Source organism: Panthera uncia, chromosome B1, assembly GCF_023721935.1.
Source record: "Panthera uncia isolate 11264 chromosome B1, Puncia_PCG_1.0, whole genome shotgun sequence".
Classification (NCBI taxonomy): Eukaryota; Metazoa; Chordata; class Mammalia; order Carnivora; family Felidae; genus Panthera; species Panthera uncia.
Genome location: NC_064811.1, coordinates 71,369,264 through 71,384,851, shown reverse-complemented (window position 1 = coordinate 71,384,851; position 15,588 = coordinate 71,369,264). Strand labels below are relative to the sequence as shown.

General features: G+C 38.3%; 1 protein-coding gene across 1 annotated transcript in view; it reads right to left on the bottom strand.

The window, feature by feature from the left end:
- Positions 1–747: 747 nt before the first annotated feature.
- The window catches only part of HERC5 (HECT and RLD domain containing E3 ubiquitin protein ligase 5), a 46,744-nt gene continuing 31,903 nt past the window's right edge, over positions 748–15,588 (bottom strand). The window contains exons 16-23 of the mRNA XM_049630862.1: positions 13,150–13,320; positions 10,171–10,314; positions 9,425–9,591; positions 4,969–5,035; positions 4,018–4,088; positions 2,273–2,456; positions 2,084–2,186; positions 748–1,020 (exon numbers count right to left, since the gene is read on the bottom strand). Coding sequence (XP_049486819.1) covers positions 815–1,020; positions 2,084–2,186; positions 2,273–2,456; positions 4,018–4,088; positions 4,969–5,035; positions 9,425–9,591; positions 10,171–10,314; positions 13,150–13,320 — 1,113 coding nt within the window. The 3' untranslated portion in view covers positions 748–814. The remainder of the gene's footprint in view (positions 1,021–2,083; positions 2,187–2,272; positions 2,457–4,017; positions 4,089–4,968; positions 5,036–9,424; positions 9,592–10,170; positions 10,315–13,149; positions 13,321–15,588) is intronic.

The window sequence follows — 15,588 nt, the reverse complement described above, 5'->3', positions numbered from 1 at the left end:
AAGTTCTTTGGGGCACTGTTGATCTAGACACAAGAACTAAAATTGTCAAGACCTGACTGGTTACTGAATGTGTGTTGTGAAGAGGAAGGAGGAGGACTGAAGGCTTCTGCCGGGCAATACTGGAGGTACCACTGTAAGCTGTGCAACACAGGAAAAATGATCATTTTCTTCTTAAACATGAAGTTAAGGAGCCAAGGGACATGCAGGGAGACACAGAAAAATGGCTGTGGTGCTGGAATCTACCAGTTCCTGTAGGTCAGAGAGAGATGTGGGCACCATCAACACACAAGACGTAACCAAAGCCGTGGAGTGTATGGGAGTGTGTGCAGTGACATGGGCTTGCACGAGCACTGGAGGTCAGGGGAGTGTAATAAATGCATGTAGAAGGAATGAAAAGCAGCCAAGAAAAAGAAAGTCACAGTCTAGCAGTTCATGACAGTTTTGAGGAGAAAGTAGTCAACGGTTTCAAATGCAATATAGAAGATTTAGGACAGAAATGGGCAATTTTGTTGACACGTTCAACAAGAAAGTCATTTGTATCTTTTATTAGAACAGTCGGAGTAGGAGAAGCACCACTTCAGCCAAGACGGGAGAGAAAAGCAAAATTCTGTCTTCTTTAATGCACTGTGTTTTAGGGTCACCTTGTTGCAACAGCCTCACCTATATCATTATTAATATGTCTCACATGCAGAACCATAATTCTAAAAGAGCGGCTAAACACAATGAATACTCAACAGGGCTTTCACGTTAATTTGAGTTCTTAATTTTATTTTTGAGAATATTTCCCTGAAGGGGTAAACAAGGTGAGGTAGGATCAGCCAAATCCTCTGCTGTTGTTGATAGCAACTTGAAGCGCTTCTTCTACTCTTTCCATCGTAGAGTATTTAGGAAGGTAGAGGACACTAATACACGTCTGTGCTCTTATGGGATCTTTTTCATTCATATTTTCAGGACAGCAAAATGTTATTTTCATGTTCTTTAAACCTTTTACTTGAATTCTGTCAGTTCCTGTAAGAAACACTAGAAAAAAGAATAATATTGAGTGATCTGCTTTCCAGAGACCAAGGTTTATGGGGAGAAAAAATATATGTATTTATTCAAAAACATTTACTAAGGGCCCATGTGCAGAGTTCTGCTTCAGCAACTGATACACTGTCCCTGCCTTCAAGCAGCTCAATAGTCTGGCTGGAAATATAATATTCTTATGCAGAAAAAGACAAATAGCAAAAGAAAACTAAAAGGGTGGAAGACAGCCAAACAAGGTGCCACGGAATAAAATGCTTCCTGAGGGAAACTGCTGTGTGTGGTTCGAGCAGGGACAGACAATCAGGCTGGGATGACTGGGGAGACTTCAGAGAGCTCGGAATTGAGATGGACCTTTAAGGAGGGGAAGGCTTATAGCAGCAACCAGGAGGTGGGTGAAGGTTCAAGGCAGGGTAAGGAGCTGCAGAGAAAACCTGGAGGAGGGAGAGTACAAAGGGAGCTTAAGAATGTAGAGACCATGGAACTGTTTGGCTGGAACAAAAACTTCTTGTAAGAGGTAAGATTGGAAAGTTAGGCTGGGTTTCTGGAGAAGTCTGAGTGCCTTCCAACATACATGTTATCTACAAAAATAAGAACAAAAAGATAAATGTTTCTCAAAAACAAGTATGGAAATTTTGTAAGAAAATTAGAGGGAAAAAGTCATTAAGCAAAGTTGTAGAAAAACCGAATAAGCATGAAACTGAGATCAAAATGTGGAAGGTGAGGTAAAAAGGCTTGGAGACAATGACATCGTAAAACTTGGTTAATCCCACAAAGCCTGAATAACTGAATCACAAGTACAGAAAGCAGAAGAAATATCTAACTTGGATGGAGAACTGAAGAAACATTTGAAAGCAATAGGCAGGGTTGAAATCACAGGGAAAAAGACCCATATTAACATTTATTTTTTTGATGTCAGGACAGCCTGGCCTAGAGAACATCCAACTGGACTAGGAATGGCTCTTATACTAGGATTTGTTGCAAATGGTGCCTATGACAAGGTTTGCTTAGCCCAAAGAAAAGACGTAAGATATAGATCTACTCCCGATGTAATACCTACCGAGGAATTTTTTCTTTTCCTCCAAAGTCAATTTGTGTAAAGCCTTCCAAAACATCACTATGGTAGGATGTGAATTGTCGTATCCTTCTTCATAATGTGCATTCTAGAGAAAAAAAAGTGCAAAAAAAGAGTACTCAGGAAATAGGAAAAAGAAATTTAAATTCAAACTTCTAGGCCTTTATGATCTACCTTTTCAAATGTTTCCCAGTCATAATCTGTATTCCCAACTATCACATCCTTCAGTTCTTCCGGATGGAAAAATTCAATGATATCCTTCTCACACACTTTGTAAAATCCTCTTTGGAATTCTTCATAAACTGCCTTCACAGAGATGTTGAAGATGTAATTGACACACTTAGAAACATAGTCTCTCCTTTAATAAAACAAAAAAATGACTTCAGCTTACAGCAATACCCTGAACAAAAGTGGTAGGGGGGCGGGGAAAGTGGGAAGGATAAAAATAACTAGAAACCCTAACAATACAGTGCTTACCATGTACATATAGCTATTTTTCATATATTATCTAATTTAATCTTCATACACTCTCAGGGCAGATTGTTAGGACATTTTAGTAAAAATACTGACACACTGAAGGTACATATTTGCTCAAGGTCACACAGTTCAGAGAAATGACACAGATTAGAACAGAAAAAGTATGGAAGAATAACACCCAACCTGCTAATGCTTTAGGGAAATGGGCTTGGAAGATGGGGGAAATTCCCTATTTTATTTTATGGTCTTCTGTGCTGTCTGAATTTATGCTAGTGAGTAACTATTAGTATTTGTGGTTAAATACAAATAAAGAGGGGGATTTCTGCTTCTAGCTTTAATGGGGTAGCTTATAGCAAATTACTCCCAGTGAGAAGAACTAGAAAAATCCAGATAATACACAAAAACACATCTAGCTCCAGGCTTCCAAATGTGAGTCAAGACTCAAGAGGCCTCTTCATGAAGACAGAAGGGAAGCCCTCTGAAGTGAGTCCCACATTTTTCCCTTTTGGCCATTTGCTAACACAGGCAAAGGGATCAGGCAAAAAGTAGTTAAGAGGCAGAGAACTTTCTTATGTCTATCAATAATACCACGGATAAATTGAGAGTACTCATAAAATACAGAACTGAAAATCTTCTATTTCTTGATCTGTATACTTATGTACTTTTCTGTATGTTCTACTTTAATACAAAGTTCTTTTTTAAAGATAAAGATTAAAAGATTAAAGAAAACTAGGGGTGCCTGGGTGGCTCAGTTGGATAAGCATCCGACTTTGGCTCCCATCATGATTATATGGTTCGTGGGTTTGAGCCCCACATCAGGCTCTGTACTGACAGCTCAGAGCCTGGATCCTGCTTCCGATTCTGTGTATCCCTTTCTCTCTCTCTCTGCCCCTCTCCCACTCGTACTCTGTAAAAAAAAAAGATTAAAGAAAACTAGTTGGCTTACACCATAATGCTCACTTGGCGGTATCCCTCTGCCTCTCTGACCAACTATCAATGGAACATTCTATAATCCCAAACTGTGGCTTTAAAATAGCATCCTATAAGGTGTTGAGAACTCAAGATACCACCATAATATAATATTAACAGATACTAAGTACTGCTCCAGACCAGGCACCACTGTAGACCACTCTAGGTACCAGATATACAAGGATGAACATGACCAGTGCCCACCTTCATGGAGCTCATGCTAGTGGGGGAAATATAGACAGTAAACAAATAAACCCAAAAGGTAGGTAATGGTGATACGAAAAGAAAAAGTAGAGACAAAAGATAAGGGAAGGCCTCTCTGAGAAAGCCATTTCCTTCCTCACCAGAATATAAACTCCAGGAGACACACACATACACACAACACATACCAACTCTCTGCCTTATTAAAAAATGATAAATTTGGAATGGAAAATTATATAAACAAAACAAGTATTTTACTTCTCTGTACCTACTTGTTAGTCTGGTCAACAATTATGCATCTTCCATTAGGAATTAAGTCTACATCATTTTTGTCCCAGTGCACCTGTAATCACAAATAAACTCAGATATCTCCAAAACAATCCTAAACAATCTATTATCAATAAACACTTTGAAACATACCTCTTTTCCTTAATATCTTGTAAAAACTATATATTTTAGTCATAAAAACTAGCAAGGTATGAACACATGAAAAATTATCTTTATCATGAAGAATGAAAAACAAATTTTTATAGAATCATCTATTTTAGCTTATCATACTGAAAAAAACTGGCAAATTGCCATATCTCAGTAATCATTTTATGTAGTATAGACCTACGTCGTAGATTTGCAAACATGGCCACAAATTCTTCCCAGCCTGGTATTCAAGCTTCTTTGCAGTGTGACTTTTCAATACTCCCTGCCCACCTCGATCAAGAGGAGAAGTTTTTATCTTCAGCTCTTGAAACTGGGTGTGGCCATGTGAGGTGTACTCTGGCCAATGGGATCTGACAGAAGTAAAAGCTTAAAAAGAAGCTTGTATGTTGAGGCTTGCACCTCTTTGTAATCCTGAGACAATTCTGTAAGGATACCTCAAGCAGCCTACTGGGGAATAAGAAACCCCTAGAACAGAAAAGCTGTTCTAGCCCATACCCCACAAACCAGCCAACAACTAGGTATTCAAGCCAAGGCCAGTATGAACCATCCAGCTCAGCAGTCAATTCACTCCAGAAATTCAATGAATTGTTTGTTTTAAGCCACTAAATTTAGCTGTTGTTTGTTACATAGTAAAATCTAACTGATATGCCCAGGTCATAAAAAATGAGGAAAAAAACCCCTTCTGCACTAATTCAGAAGTCTGTTATTTTGTTAAAGAGTGGCATGCCTAGATAAATATGTAAAAGGGTAATCAGATTAAATGAAGCCAATTCTGACAGTTTACTCACATTAAAATATATATAAAATACTTCTCCAAAGTCATCACCTTCATCATCCAGAAGTGTTTGCAAACTCCTAAAGAACAAATAATTTTGTTATTTAAAAGTCAATAATCAATTACTAGATAGATCATCTAAAATAAATGTCAAGTGCATGACTATTCGGAAGGTGGGAGGTCAGGGAGTTAGTTAATTAACACTGCCCATTTCTCTGTGTACTGATAGCCAGACACCAACTACAAGTGTGAAGTTTACGAGTATTTGCAATTCTGTAAGTTCTCTTCCTTCCATCCTTACTTCGTTTACCCAGTGATTGTAGGTTTCTATTTAGAAGACTGATAATGTATTTTTTTAAGAGAAAGTTTTTTTTTTTTTTTTTAATGTTTATTTATTTTTGAGAGAGAGAGCATGCACATGTGAGCAGGGAAGGGGCAGAGAAAGAGGGAGACAGAAAATCTCAAGCAGGCTCCGCCACCATCAGCACAGAGTCCAATGTGGGGATCGGATCCACCATGAGATCATGACTTCAGCTGAAATCAAGAGCCAGACGCCCAAACTACTGAGCCACCCAGGTGCCCCAGAACTGATCATGTATGTAACTGATACCCAAACTCATTCAAATCAGTGTTATCTTTACTTAAAATTCGAACTTCACTTACAGAATAAATACCCTCTTTCTAAATATCAGGGATCACTTAGGAAATCTGAGGTATGAGAAGGTCACAGAATGTTCTCTGCATCTATATCCCAATATCATCAAGCTTCAGACAGACATGAATTTGATCACCTTAACTGTTTCAAAGGCATCTGTGTGAATATAGGTTATATTAGGATGGATAGCAGCCAGTCTTTTTGTGTCTCCAACCTCTCTTGTCCTATGGTACCTCACACATAGTTTTAAAGTTGTATATCTCATTATATTTGCTCATTCACTCATTTATTCATTCAACTAACATTTATTAAGCACCCAATGTAGCAGGCATAAGGGATGTAAAGTTCAGACATTACTGTCAATGAACCCTGAGACTAGCAGTAGTAGGTAAGATATGCTGATGGAAGTCTCCTCTACAGTACACTGTTTGTGAATACCAAGGAAGCTGCCTCCAAAACTAAAACTAAAATAGTGCTAATATCTTATACCTACTTATATGGGATACCTCCCCTATCCCATTTTCTACCACCCCCAAACTAGGTTACAAATACCAGTTTGCAGGGTGCCGTTTCCCCTTTTGTTAAGGGATCTCATGAAGAACAGATAAATTCTTTCATCTTATTGAAGTTACACCTATTAATCTTTAATGTTAGTACTTTTTATTTTTATGTCTTAATTAAAACTGCAATGGTGAGAAAGAGATCTGTCCATATTTTCAACATGTTTGCATTTAATATTTAAGTCCTTCATCCACACGAAGTTGATTTTTGTACATGGTATAAGGTTATCAGCTCTCATTTTTTCCCATATGCTTGAACTGACGATACTCCTGTTCCCATTAATCTGGTATGCTACCTCTAACAAGTTCCATAGGTGCATGGGTCAGTTTCTGACCTGCACTCCTACTGTGCTGTCCTAATACAGCTTTCTAAAAATTCTTAATATCTGGTAGGCCAAGTTCCCTATCCCTATTCACCTTTTTCTGCTAGCAGTTCTTGGCCTTCTGCTCATCCATATACATTTTATAATCAGTTTGTGAAATTTCATGGAAAGCCTGCTGAGATTAAAACTGGAGTTTCACTGAATACCAAGATCAGTGGCTTTCCATGTGTGACCCAGACCAGAAACTTCTGGAAATCTCTAAGGACTTCACAAGTGACCTATGAGGTCAAAACTATTTTCATAATCATACCAAAATATTACTCACCTTTTTCACATTCTGTCTTAAGTATAGAAGGCAGTTTTCCACAGGCTATATTATGTGATAGCTAATAGAATGAATGTTTATGTATCCTCTATTTAAAACATTTATCACCTTTAATTTCTAATACTGTAAATACTGACAAATACAACCAACATAAGGATAAGCTCTTTGGGGTCTTCAATACTTTTTAAGTCTTTAGACCTAAAAGTGTGAAAAACATGCATACCGATATAATGATCTTTATTTATTTATTTATTTATTTATTTATTTATTTTTTTGGGTGTTGAGTTTTATAAGTTCTTTATTTTAATTTTTTTTTTTTCAACGTTTATTTTATTTTTGGGACAGAGAGAGACAGAGCATGAACGGGGGAGGGACAGAGAGAGAGGGAGACACAGAATCGGAAACAGGCTCCAGGCTCCGAGCCATCAGCCCAGAGCCCGACGCGGGGCTCGAACTCACGGACCGTGAGATCGTGACCTGGCTGAAGTCGGACGCTTAACCGACTGCGCCACCCAGGCGCCCCTAATGATCTTTATTTTACATGTACTAATGTTGATGTGTTTTAAGATTATTAAGTCTTCTTAGGCATTTGTATTATTACATCATTTTCATTGTTCTAGGAAAAAATAATACATTTATTTCCTCCTCTCCAAATCTTGTGCTTTTGATACTTTTTCCTTATCAACAGTATAATTAGTATAGTGATTAACAGTTGGATGACGGGAGCACTTGAGTGGCTCAATTGGTTAAGTGTCCTACTCTTCGTTTTGGCTCAGGTCATGATCTCACAGTTCATGAGTTTGAGCCCTGCATCGGGCTCTGCTCTGATAGCATGGAGCCATCAGAGGGGATTCTTCTCTCCCTCTCTCTGTGCCCCTCCCTGGCTTGTGACCACGTGCCCTCTCTCTCAAAAATAAATAACAAATATTAAAAAAAAAATTTTTTTTAAAGTTGGATGCTGGAGACAGACTATGTTCAATTTCATGGTTTTGTCACTATGGAGTCTGGGACAAGTTACCTAACCTGTTTGTTTCCTCATCTGTGAAATGGGGATACTAACAATAGGACCATACTACTATTCTCATTCTTTTGAAAATCTACATAGGATTCCATTGCATAAATAAGTCAAAAATACAGAATTCCTTTACTGAAAAACATTCAGGTATTCCACGCATTATGGACTATGTAATACAATACACATTTGTATGGAAAAATCCTTGCATGGTTGTATTATTTCTGAAAGTAAAATGCCTAGAAGTACAACTGCTAAGTCAAAGAGGCAAACACATTTTTGATTCAGATTAAGTGCTACCATACTGTTCTCTGAAAAGGAACCACCAATTTACATGTCCGCTATTAATACCTGAAATTAGAACAAACCTTTTCCCAAATCCTCACAAACACTATACAGCATCAGTATTTCAATCTGTCAGTCTAAAGCACAAATCAGCCTCTGATTTCAATCTGTATTCTAGGATGACTGGGGAGATTAAGCCATTCTAAATTTTTTTTGTGTGGCTTGTCTTCTTGTATACTTTGCCAATTTTTCTTATGGATTCATAGGAACACTTTATACAGCAGGGCTATTACCCCTTTCTCTTACCAGTATTTTTTTGTGAGGTGGTAGCTTGGCTTTTTAGCTTAGAAATAAGTTTTCACTTTAAAGGTGATGATATGAAATGAGATTTAAAATAAACATCACTTGCAGATTTCGCACCATGGTATAACTTATGCTCTGTCCATGACTTTCTACACAAGTAAAGTGCAAAGATTAATGCAAGCACTGAGGAGAGGAGGAAAATCAACTTGTCTTCATTTTAGAAAGTTCAATTATTATCCAACAATTCTTTCCAAAATTAAAACTGATTTAAAGTATCTACAATGGGGGTGCCTGGGTGGCTCAGCTAGTGGAATGTCCTGAGATTGAGCCCACACTGGGCTCTGTGCAGTGTGGAGCCTGCTTGGGGTTCTCTCTCCCTCTCTTTCTCTCTGCCCCTTCCCTGCTCTTGCTCTCTCTGTCTCAAAAAAAAAAAAAAAAAAAAAAAAAAAAAAAAAGTACCTACAATGTTGAACATGAAAATACTATTAGAGTGTGTGTTTTTAAATATTTACAGGAACACCTTGGAGATACTGTAGTTTGGTTCAAGACCACCATAATAAAGCAATTATCCCAACAGAGTAAGTCAAAAGGATTATTTGTTTTCTCAGTGCATATAAAAGTTATGTTTGCACATATACTGTATTCTATTAAGTATTCAATAGCATTATATCTAAAAAAACAATGTGCATACCTTAATTTAAAAATACTTTATTGATAAAAGTGTAACTATCCTCTGAGTTCTCATCAAGTTTTAGTTACTGATCACACATCACCATAACAAATATAATGGAAAATTTTGAAATACTACGAACATTACCAAAATGTGACACAGAGACACAAAGTCAGCAAATGCTGTTGGAAAAATGCCTTGACATGGGTTGCCACAAACCTTCAATTTGTAAAAAAAAATGCTACTAACTGTGAAGCACAACAAAATAGTAAAAGGTATGCCTATATCTGAATATATATTATATGGAGTTCTAGAAAAAGAACTATGTTTACTTACTTTCCCAAAACAGGGCTAAGTTCTTTTAAGTCTTCCAGTGATGGTGTCTGGTTCAACAGTTTCTTAAACAGGGCCAGTGGAAAAGGGATGTTGGCAACATTGAAATTGAATAGAGAAAGTCCACACAGAACCCCAAAGAAGAAATATCTCTTCTTCTCAAATTTAGGCTGCAAAGAGAAAAAAACAAAAAACCAAAAACCTAATGTGTTATAATTTTTATAAGTAAAACAAAATTTTTATATTAGGTACACCTTTTCACCCTTTCACAAAATGAAATCACAAATTAAAATAAAAAAACTTGTAAGAATATTTAGAGTTTATGTACAGTCATTAAGTCAATTTCAATCTCTGCCACAGGAACAGAAATAGAATTATACAAACTGAAGTTTTCTCAATTTCTTTTCACAGCCATTGCCTTCAAATTCATTGGGAAAAATAGAACTGAACAACAACAAAAAAAAGAATGCCTGAGAAAGGAAGGGTTCTTTTTTATCTATACATTCTATAAATGGTCAATAACAAATACTGCTTAAATTTTCCTGTGTAGGCAGAAATAGGAACCCAGCGAAAAAGAGACTCTATTTTAAAGAAAATCATCACCTTATTAAAATTCAAGATTATCTCCATAATTCTATGTACCAGTAATTCCTCTCCTAAAACGAAACAGTCTAGACAACCTAATTTTCAATGGTATGTGACATGCATTTACTGTCATGATAACCATAAGCAAAGAGGAGAAGACTTACCCTGACAGGAAACCACATGTAGGAAGCCTCCTCAGGATATGTGAACATCCCATATTCTGGACGGGTCATCTCCTCAAACAGACAGTGGAAAAATTCTACCTTGACTCCTCCAGAGTCAAGCCCAATTTCTCCACTAAATGAAACCTGAGGAAACAGAACAAGTAACACATCACTTCCAGGGCTCTGTATTGCTATGTATTAAAGCTCATTTAATAATAGTTACAGTAAGGGGTGTCCGACTGTTCAGCTGGAAGAGATTGTGGCTCTTGATCTTGGGGTCCTGAGTTTAAGCCTCTTATTGGTACAGAGACTGCTTTATAAAACTTAAAAAAAAAAAAGCTACAGTGAACATGATCTGTAGACCCAAGTATTTGGTAAATAACATGGTATTACCATATTTAATCTTCCCATTAATTCTATGAGGTGATAAAGCTTCAAGAATGAATTTATTTATTTATTTATTTATTTATTTATTTATTTTTCCTCTTGGTACTTTTTTTTTTCAATATATGAAATTTATTGTCAAATTGGTTTCCATACAACACCCAGTGCTCATCCCAAAAGGTGCCCTCCTCAATACCCATCACCCACCCTCCCCTCCCTCCCACCCTCCATCAACCCTCAGTTTGTTCTCAGTTTTTAAGAGTCTCTTATGCTTTGGCTCTCTCCCACTCTAACCTCTTTTTTTTTTTTTTTCCTTCCCCTCCCCCATGGGTTTCTGTTAAGTTTCTCAGGATCCACATAAGAGTGAAACCATATGGTATCTGCCTTTCTCTGTATGGCTTATTTCACTTAGCATCACACTCTCCAGTTCCATCCACGTTGCTACAAAGGGCCATATTTCGTTCTTTCTCATTGCCACGTAGTATTCCATTGTGTATATAAACCACAATTTCTTTATCCATTCATCAGTTGATGGACATTTAGGCTCTTTCCATAATTTGGCTATTGTTGAGAGTTAAAGCTTCAAGAATTTAAATAACTTCCCCAACGTGACACACGGCTAAGAGGTGCAGCCTCCATTTAATCCTGGGTCTGTCAAGTCTCAGAGCCAGCCTTCTTTAGCTACTAATCTCACCTCAATGGGCATCATTATTATATAATAAAGTATCTTGAGCATAATGAAAAAAACAAATAAAAAAATTTTCAAAAAACTGAAAAACCAGAGCACACATAAAGTATTTATTGGCTTGGTTGTTTACTCCCTGAGAAGGCACCTGTTGACACCAATTCCTCCCTAGGATGATTCTGTCATAACCCTCCTTTACTTCTCCAATTACTCGCTCATTCCTGCCTTTCCTTCTTGGAATCCCTCACTTTGGTGTACAAATGTGGTAAGGTCTCCCTTATTCTTAAAAGAAGAAGAAAAATCTCAACATTCCCCATCTTCAATATAGACAATCCTGGCTTCTACGGTTGCTAAATTCTGGAGAATTGTGTACACCAGCTTCCAAACCTATTTCTCTGCTTAAATGCTCTCTCCAAGAGGACCTGGAACCTGTGAACCCCCAATTCCAGACTTGTTCTCATGTCTCCTCTCCTTGATTTTATGAACTCATTTTACCCTACTGATCACCTCTTCTTTCTTCATACCCTCTTCTCCCTTGCTTTCTCTTAAAAAGCATTAATTGGGTTTTTACTTCTCTCTTCTTTTTCCTGCTGCTTTAACACCAGAAATGCCTGTGGTTCTGTGCTATTTCTGTTCTTTTTGCTCTTTCCCTGGATGTTTGATTTCTCTTTAAAACTTCACATATCACTTACAGGCATTTAACCTTCAAATCCACTCTCATCCTATCTTCTCTCCTGACTGACACACACTCCTATCTGAAGGCCTGCTTAACATTTCTGTCAGGATATTCCACTGGCACTTCACCCACAGCTTTTACTGGTTTGTTTGGATGAATGTCTCTTCCATTTTCTAGAGATCCAAGTTTCAAAACCTCAGTGAGTTATTTAAAATCTGTGTAAGGCCAGGTATCAAGTCCTCTGCTCCCTCCTGTGGACAAGCTCCTTAATGTCATAAAGACTCTGTTTTCTCCTAAGATTCTCGGAAAGATTAAATAGGATAACATACAAAATGCCTCACACAGTCTGGAAAGTGGTCGCTGCTCATCAAATGTTACCTAAGTTTTTTAAATGTATGAAATATGGGGCGCCTGGGTGGCTCAGTCGGTTTAGTGTCTGACTTCAGCTCAGGTCATGATCTCACGGTCTGTGGGTTCAAGCCCCGTGTTGGGCTCTGTGCTGACAGCTTGGAGCCTGGAGCCTGCTTCAGATTCTGTGTCTCCCTCTCTCTCTGCCCCTCCCCTGCTCATGCTCTGTCTCTCTCTGTCTCAAAATTAAATAAAAATATTTTAAAAATAAATAAATAAAATGGATGAAATATAAAAGTGGAACTTAAATAATTCTGTGGACTGGCTGGCTGGCTGGCACAGGTAAAATTCGCATAATGAGTCTTAGATTTTTTTTAACGATCTATGTGGAGAATATGTAGAAGCAGTTCCTCTCAGGCGAGGCGGGGAGGTTGGGGGGGGGTGGGGTGGGAAGTGCAGTGACAGGGGGAGCGTGGGGCTGCCTTGTGACCTGGCTGCATTCCCCCTTTTCCTCACAGCTGCCCAAAGATAACCAGAAGAAAGATGCTGGAAAGCCAGCCAAAAAAAGACAAAGACCCAGTGAACAAATATGGGGCAAGGCCAAAAAGAAGAAGTGGCCCAAAGGCAAAGTTCAGGACAAGCTCAATAACCTGGTCTTGTCTGGCAAAGCAAGTTCCCAACTATAAGCTTCTAACTCCAGCTGTCATCTCTGAGAGACTGAAGATTCAAGGACCCCTGGTCAGGGAAGCCCTTTAGGAGCTCCTTTGTAAAGGAGTTTATTAAATAAAAATAAAAATAAAGTAATTTCTTCTCTGGAAGAACCACGGTTACATCTTTTTAGATCTTCCTTCTCTCTGCAGCAAAAATATTGAGAATTATACTTTACCATTAACTCCCTCCTCAGATCTTCATTCTCAAACTGATTTAGGTGACTCAAAACATCCTCAATCAAGTGATTCCTTCTGACTGTCAGATTGAATGTAGGCAACAAAGATAATTCGGACCTTCCGTGTTCCACAACTCCGGCCAACCGCATACAAGCTCTAAATTTTTTCTCCTAGGAAAACCAATGTTTTACTTCATTTCACCATTTGCTCTAAGTAGGAATTTACAAACGGGAATAAACTGGTTCAATTTATCATGAGTGCACATCACAAACATTTATGAAAAGAGCTTTGTTTACATATGCCACTGGAGAGAAGCTATACATTCAGTATTCACGCTCAGTAAGCAGAAGAGACACCAAAGGAATGAAAAGCTTTGTGGAGCCAACCAGGGTCAGCAGGGAAGTGACCAACTGTGGGCTCTATTGGTCCACTTTATCCTGCAAACACAATTATTAATACTTCAGGTTACCAAAGCTAATTACCATGATTAGGCTAAGAGAAGAATTAGCAGATACTAAAGCAGTATGCTAAACAGAACATTCTCACTTGGAAAAGAATCTCAGTAGCTTAGAAAGAAAGCAGGTGGGGCACCAGGGTGTCTCAGTCGACTGAGCGCCCAACTAATGTCGGCTCAGGTCATGATCCCAGGGTTGTGGGATCGAGCCCCGTGTCAGGCTATGTGCTCAGCATGGAGGCTGTTCAGGGTTCTCTCGCTCTCCCTCTGTCCCTCTCCCATGCTGGTGCGCTCTCTAAAATAAGATTTAAGGGGCGCCTGGGTGGCGCAGTCGGTTAAGCGTCCGACTTCAGCCAGGTCACGATCTCGCGGTCCGTGAGTTCGAGCCCCGCGTCAGGCTCTGGGCTGATGGCTCGGAGCCTGGAGCCTATTTCCGATTCTGTGTCTCCCTCTCTCTCTGCCCCTCCCCCGTTCATGCTCTGTCTCTCTCTGTCCCAAAAATAAATAAAAAATGTTGAAAAAAAAATTAAAAAAAAAAAAATAAATAAAATAAGATTTAAAAAAAAAAAAGAAAAAGCAAGCAAGCAAGCATGCTGCAGGAAAAGTTCAGGTATGACAGACCTCTCTGAAGTCATCCTAATCTCAGAGGAAAACCCAACAAGAGATTTTAAAGATGATCTAAGAAGTTATATAGGAGACAGCAAGAGAGACAAGACACACACACACACACACACACACACACACAAAGACTATCTGACCAAATGGCAATTTGAGATCATTAAAGTCTAAGGCTCTTGACGAAACAACAATCAAATATCAGTTCCATAAAATTATTACTGGAGGCCTGTTTAAAATTAGGAGAGGGGCACCCTAGGTGGCTCAGTCGGTTGAGCTCAACTGTTGATTTTGGCTCAGGTCAAACCTGATCCCAGGGTCGTGGGATGGAGCCCCACACTGGTGCTGAGCATGGAGTCTGCTTAATATTCTCTCTCTTTCTCTCTCTCCCTCTGTCCCTCTCCCTTGTTCACACTCTCACTCTTTCTTAAAAAAATAAAAATAAATAAAAATTAGGAGAGAACAGCTACAAGAGTTGAAAAAATGAAAAAAAAAGTTCTTGTATCTTTTTCCTTTCATTTTCCTGTTAAATAGTTCATTAATGGTCATACTCATAAATCAATTTCCTATTTTGTTTTATAATGGTTAACTTCATTATGTAGAAGTATCTACTTGTACAACATACATTTAAATATTACTCATATATACATACACGGATGCATATATAAAAGTGATAAGAACTAAAGCTCTTGAGCACTTAAACTTCCCTAAGCGTTTTCTTTTTTAAATATTTTTAATATTTAAAAATTGTTATTTTAATATTTATTTTGAGACAGAGTGCGCACACAAGTGGGGGAGTGATAGAGAGAGAGGGTAAGAGAGGATCCCAAGCAGACTCCATGCTATCAGCACAGAACACAATGAGGGGTTCCTTCTCACAAACCGTGAGATCATGACCTGAGCTAATATCAAGAGTCAGATACTTAACCGACTGAACCACCCAGGCTCCCCTCCCTAGGCATTTTCAATTGTCCAGTTTTAAATTCAAAATCACTTTTCCAGATATGCTGACAAACAGAACGAACTCACCTGATGATAGTTCATTGAAAGGGGGATATTTTTACAAACCTTTATCATGGTATCATCAGAGTATCATCCATTTATGTGTGTCTGCATTTCAAGAATCCTGTCACCTGTATTCCCACTGCTATGTTTTTATTATTATTATTATTATTATTATTATTATTACTATTACTATTATTAGACTGGGCCTCCTTAAATACTGGTGCTAATCCCCAAACCCAAGTCTGCTATGCCTCTCTAAGTCCCATTCAGAAGACCTATAGACAGGCTCCAACCTCAAGTAAAAGCCCTACAAATTAGGTCAGCTGCCCATCCACTACCCTTCAATACTGAGGCCTTAATGTGC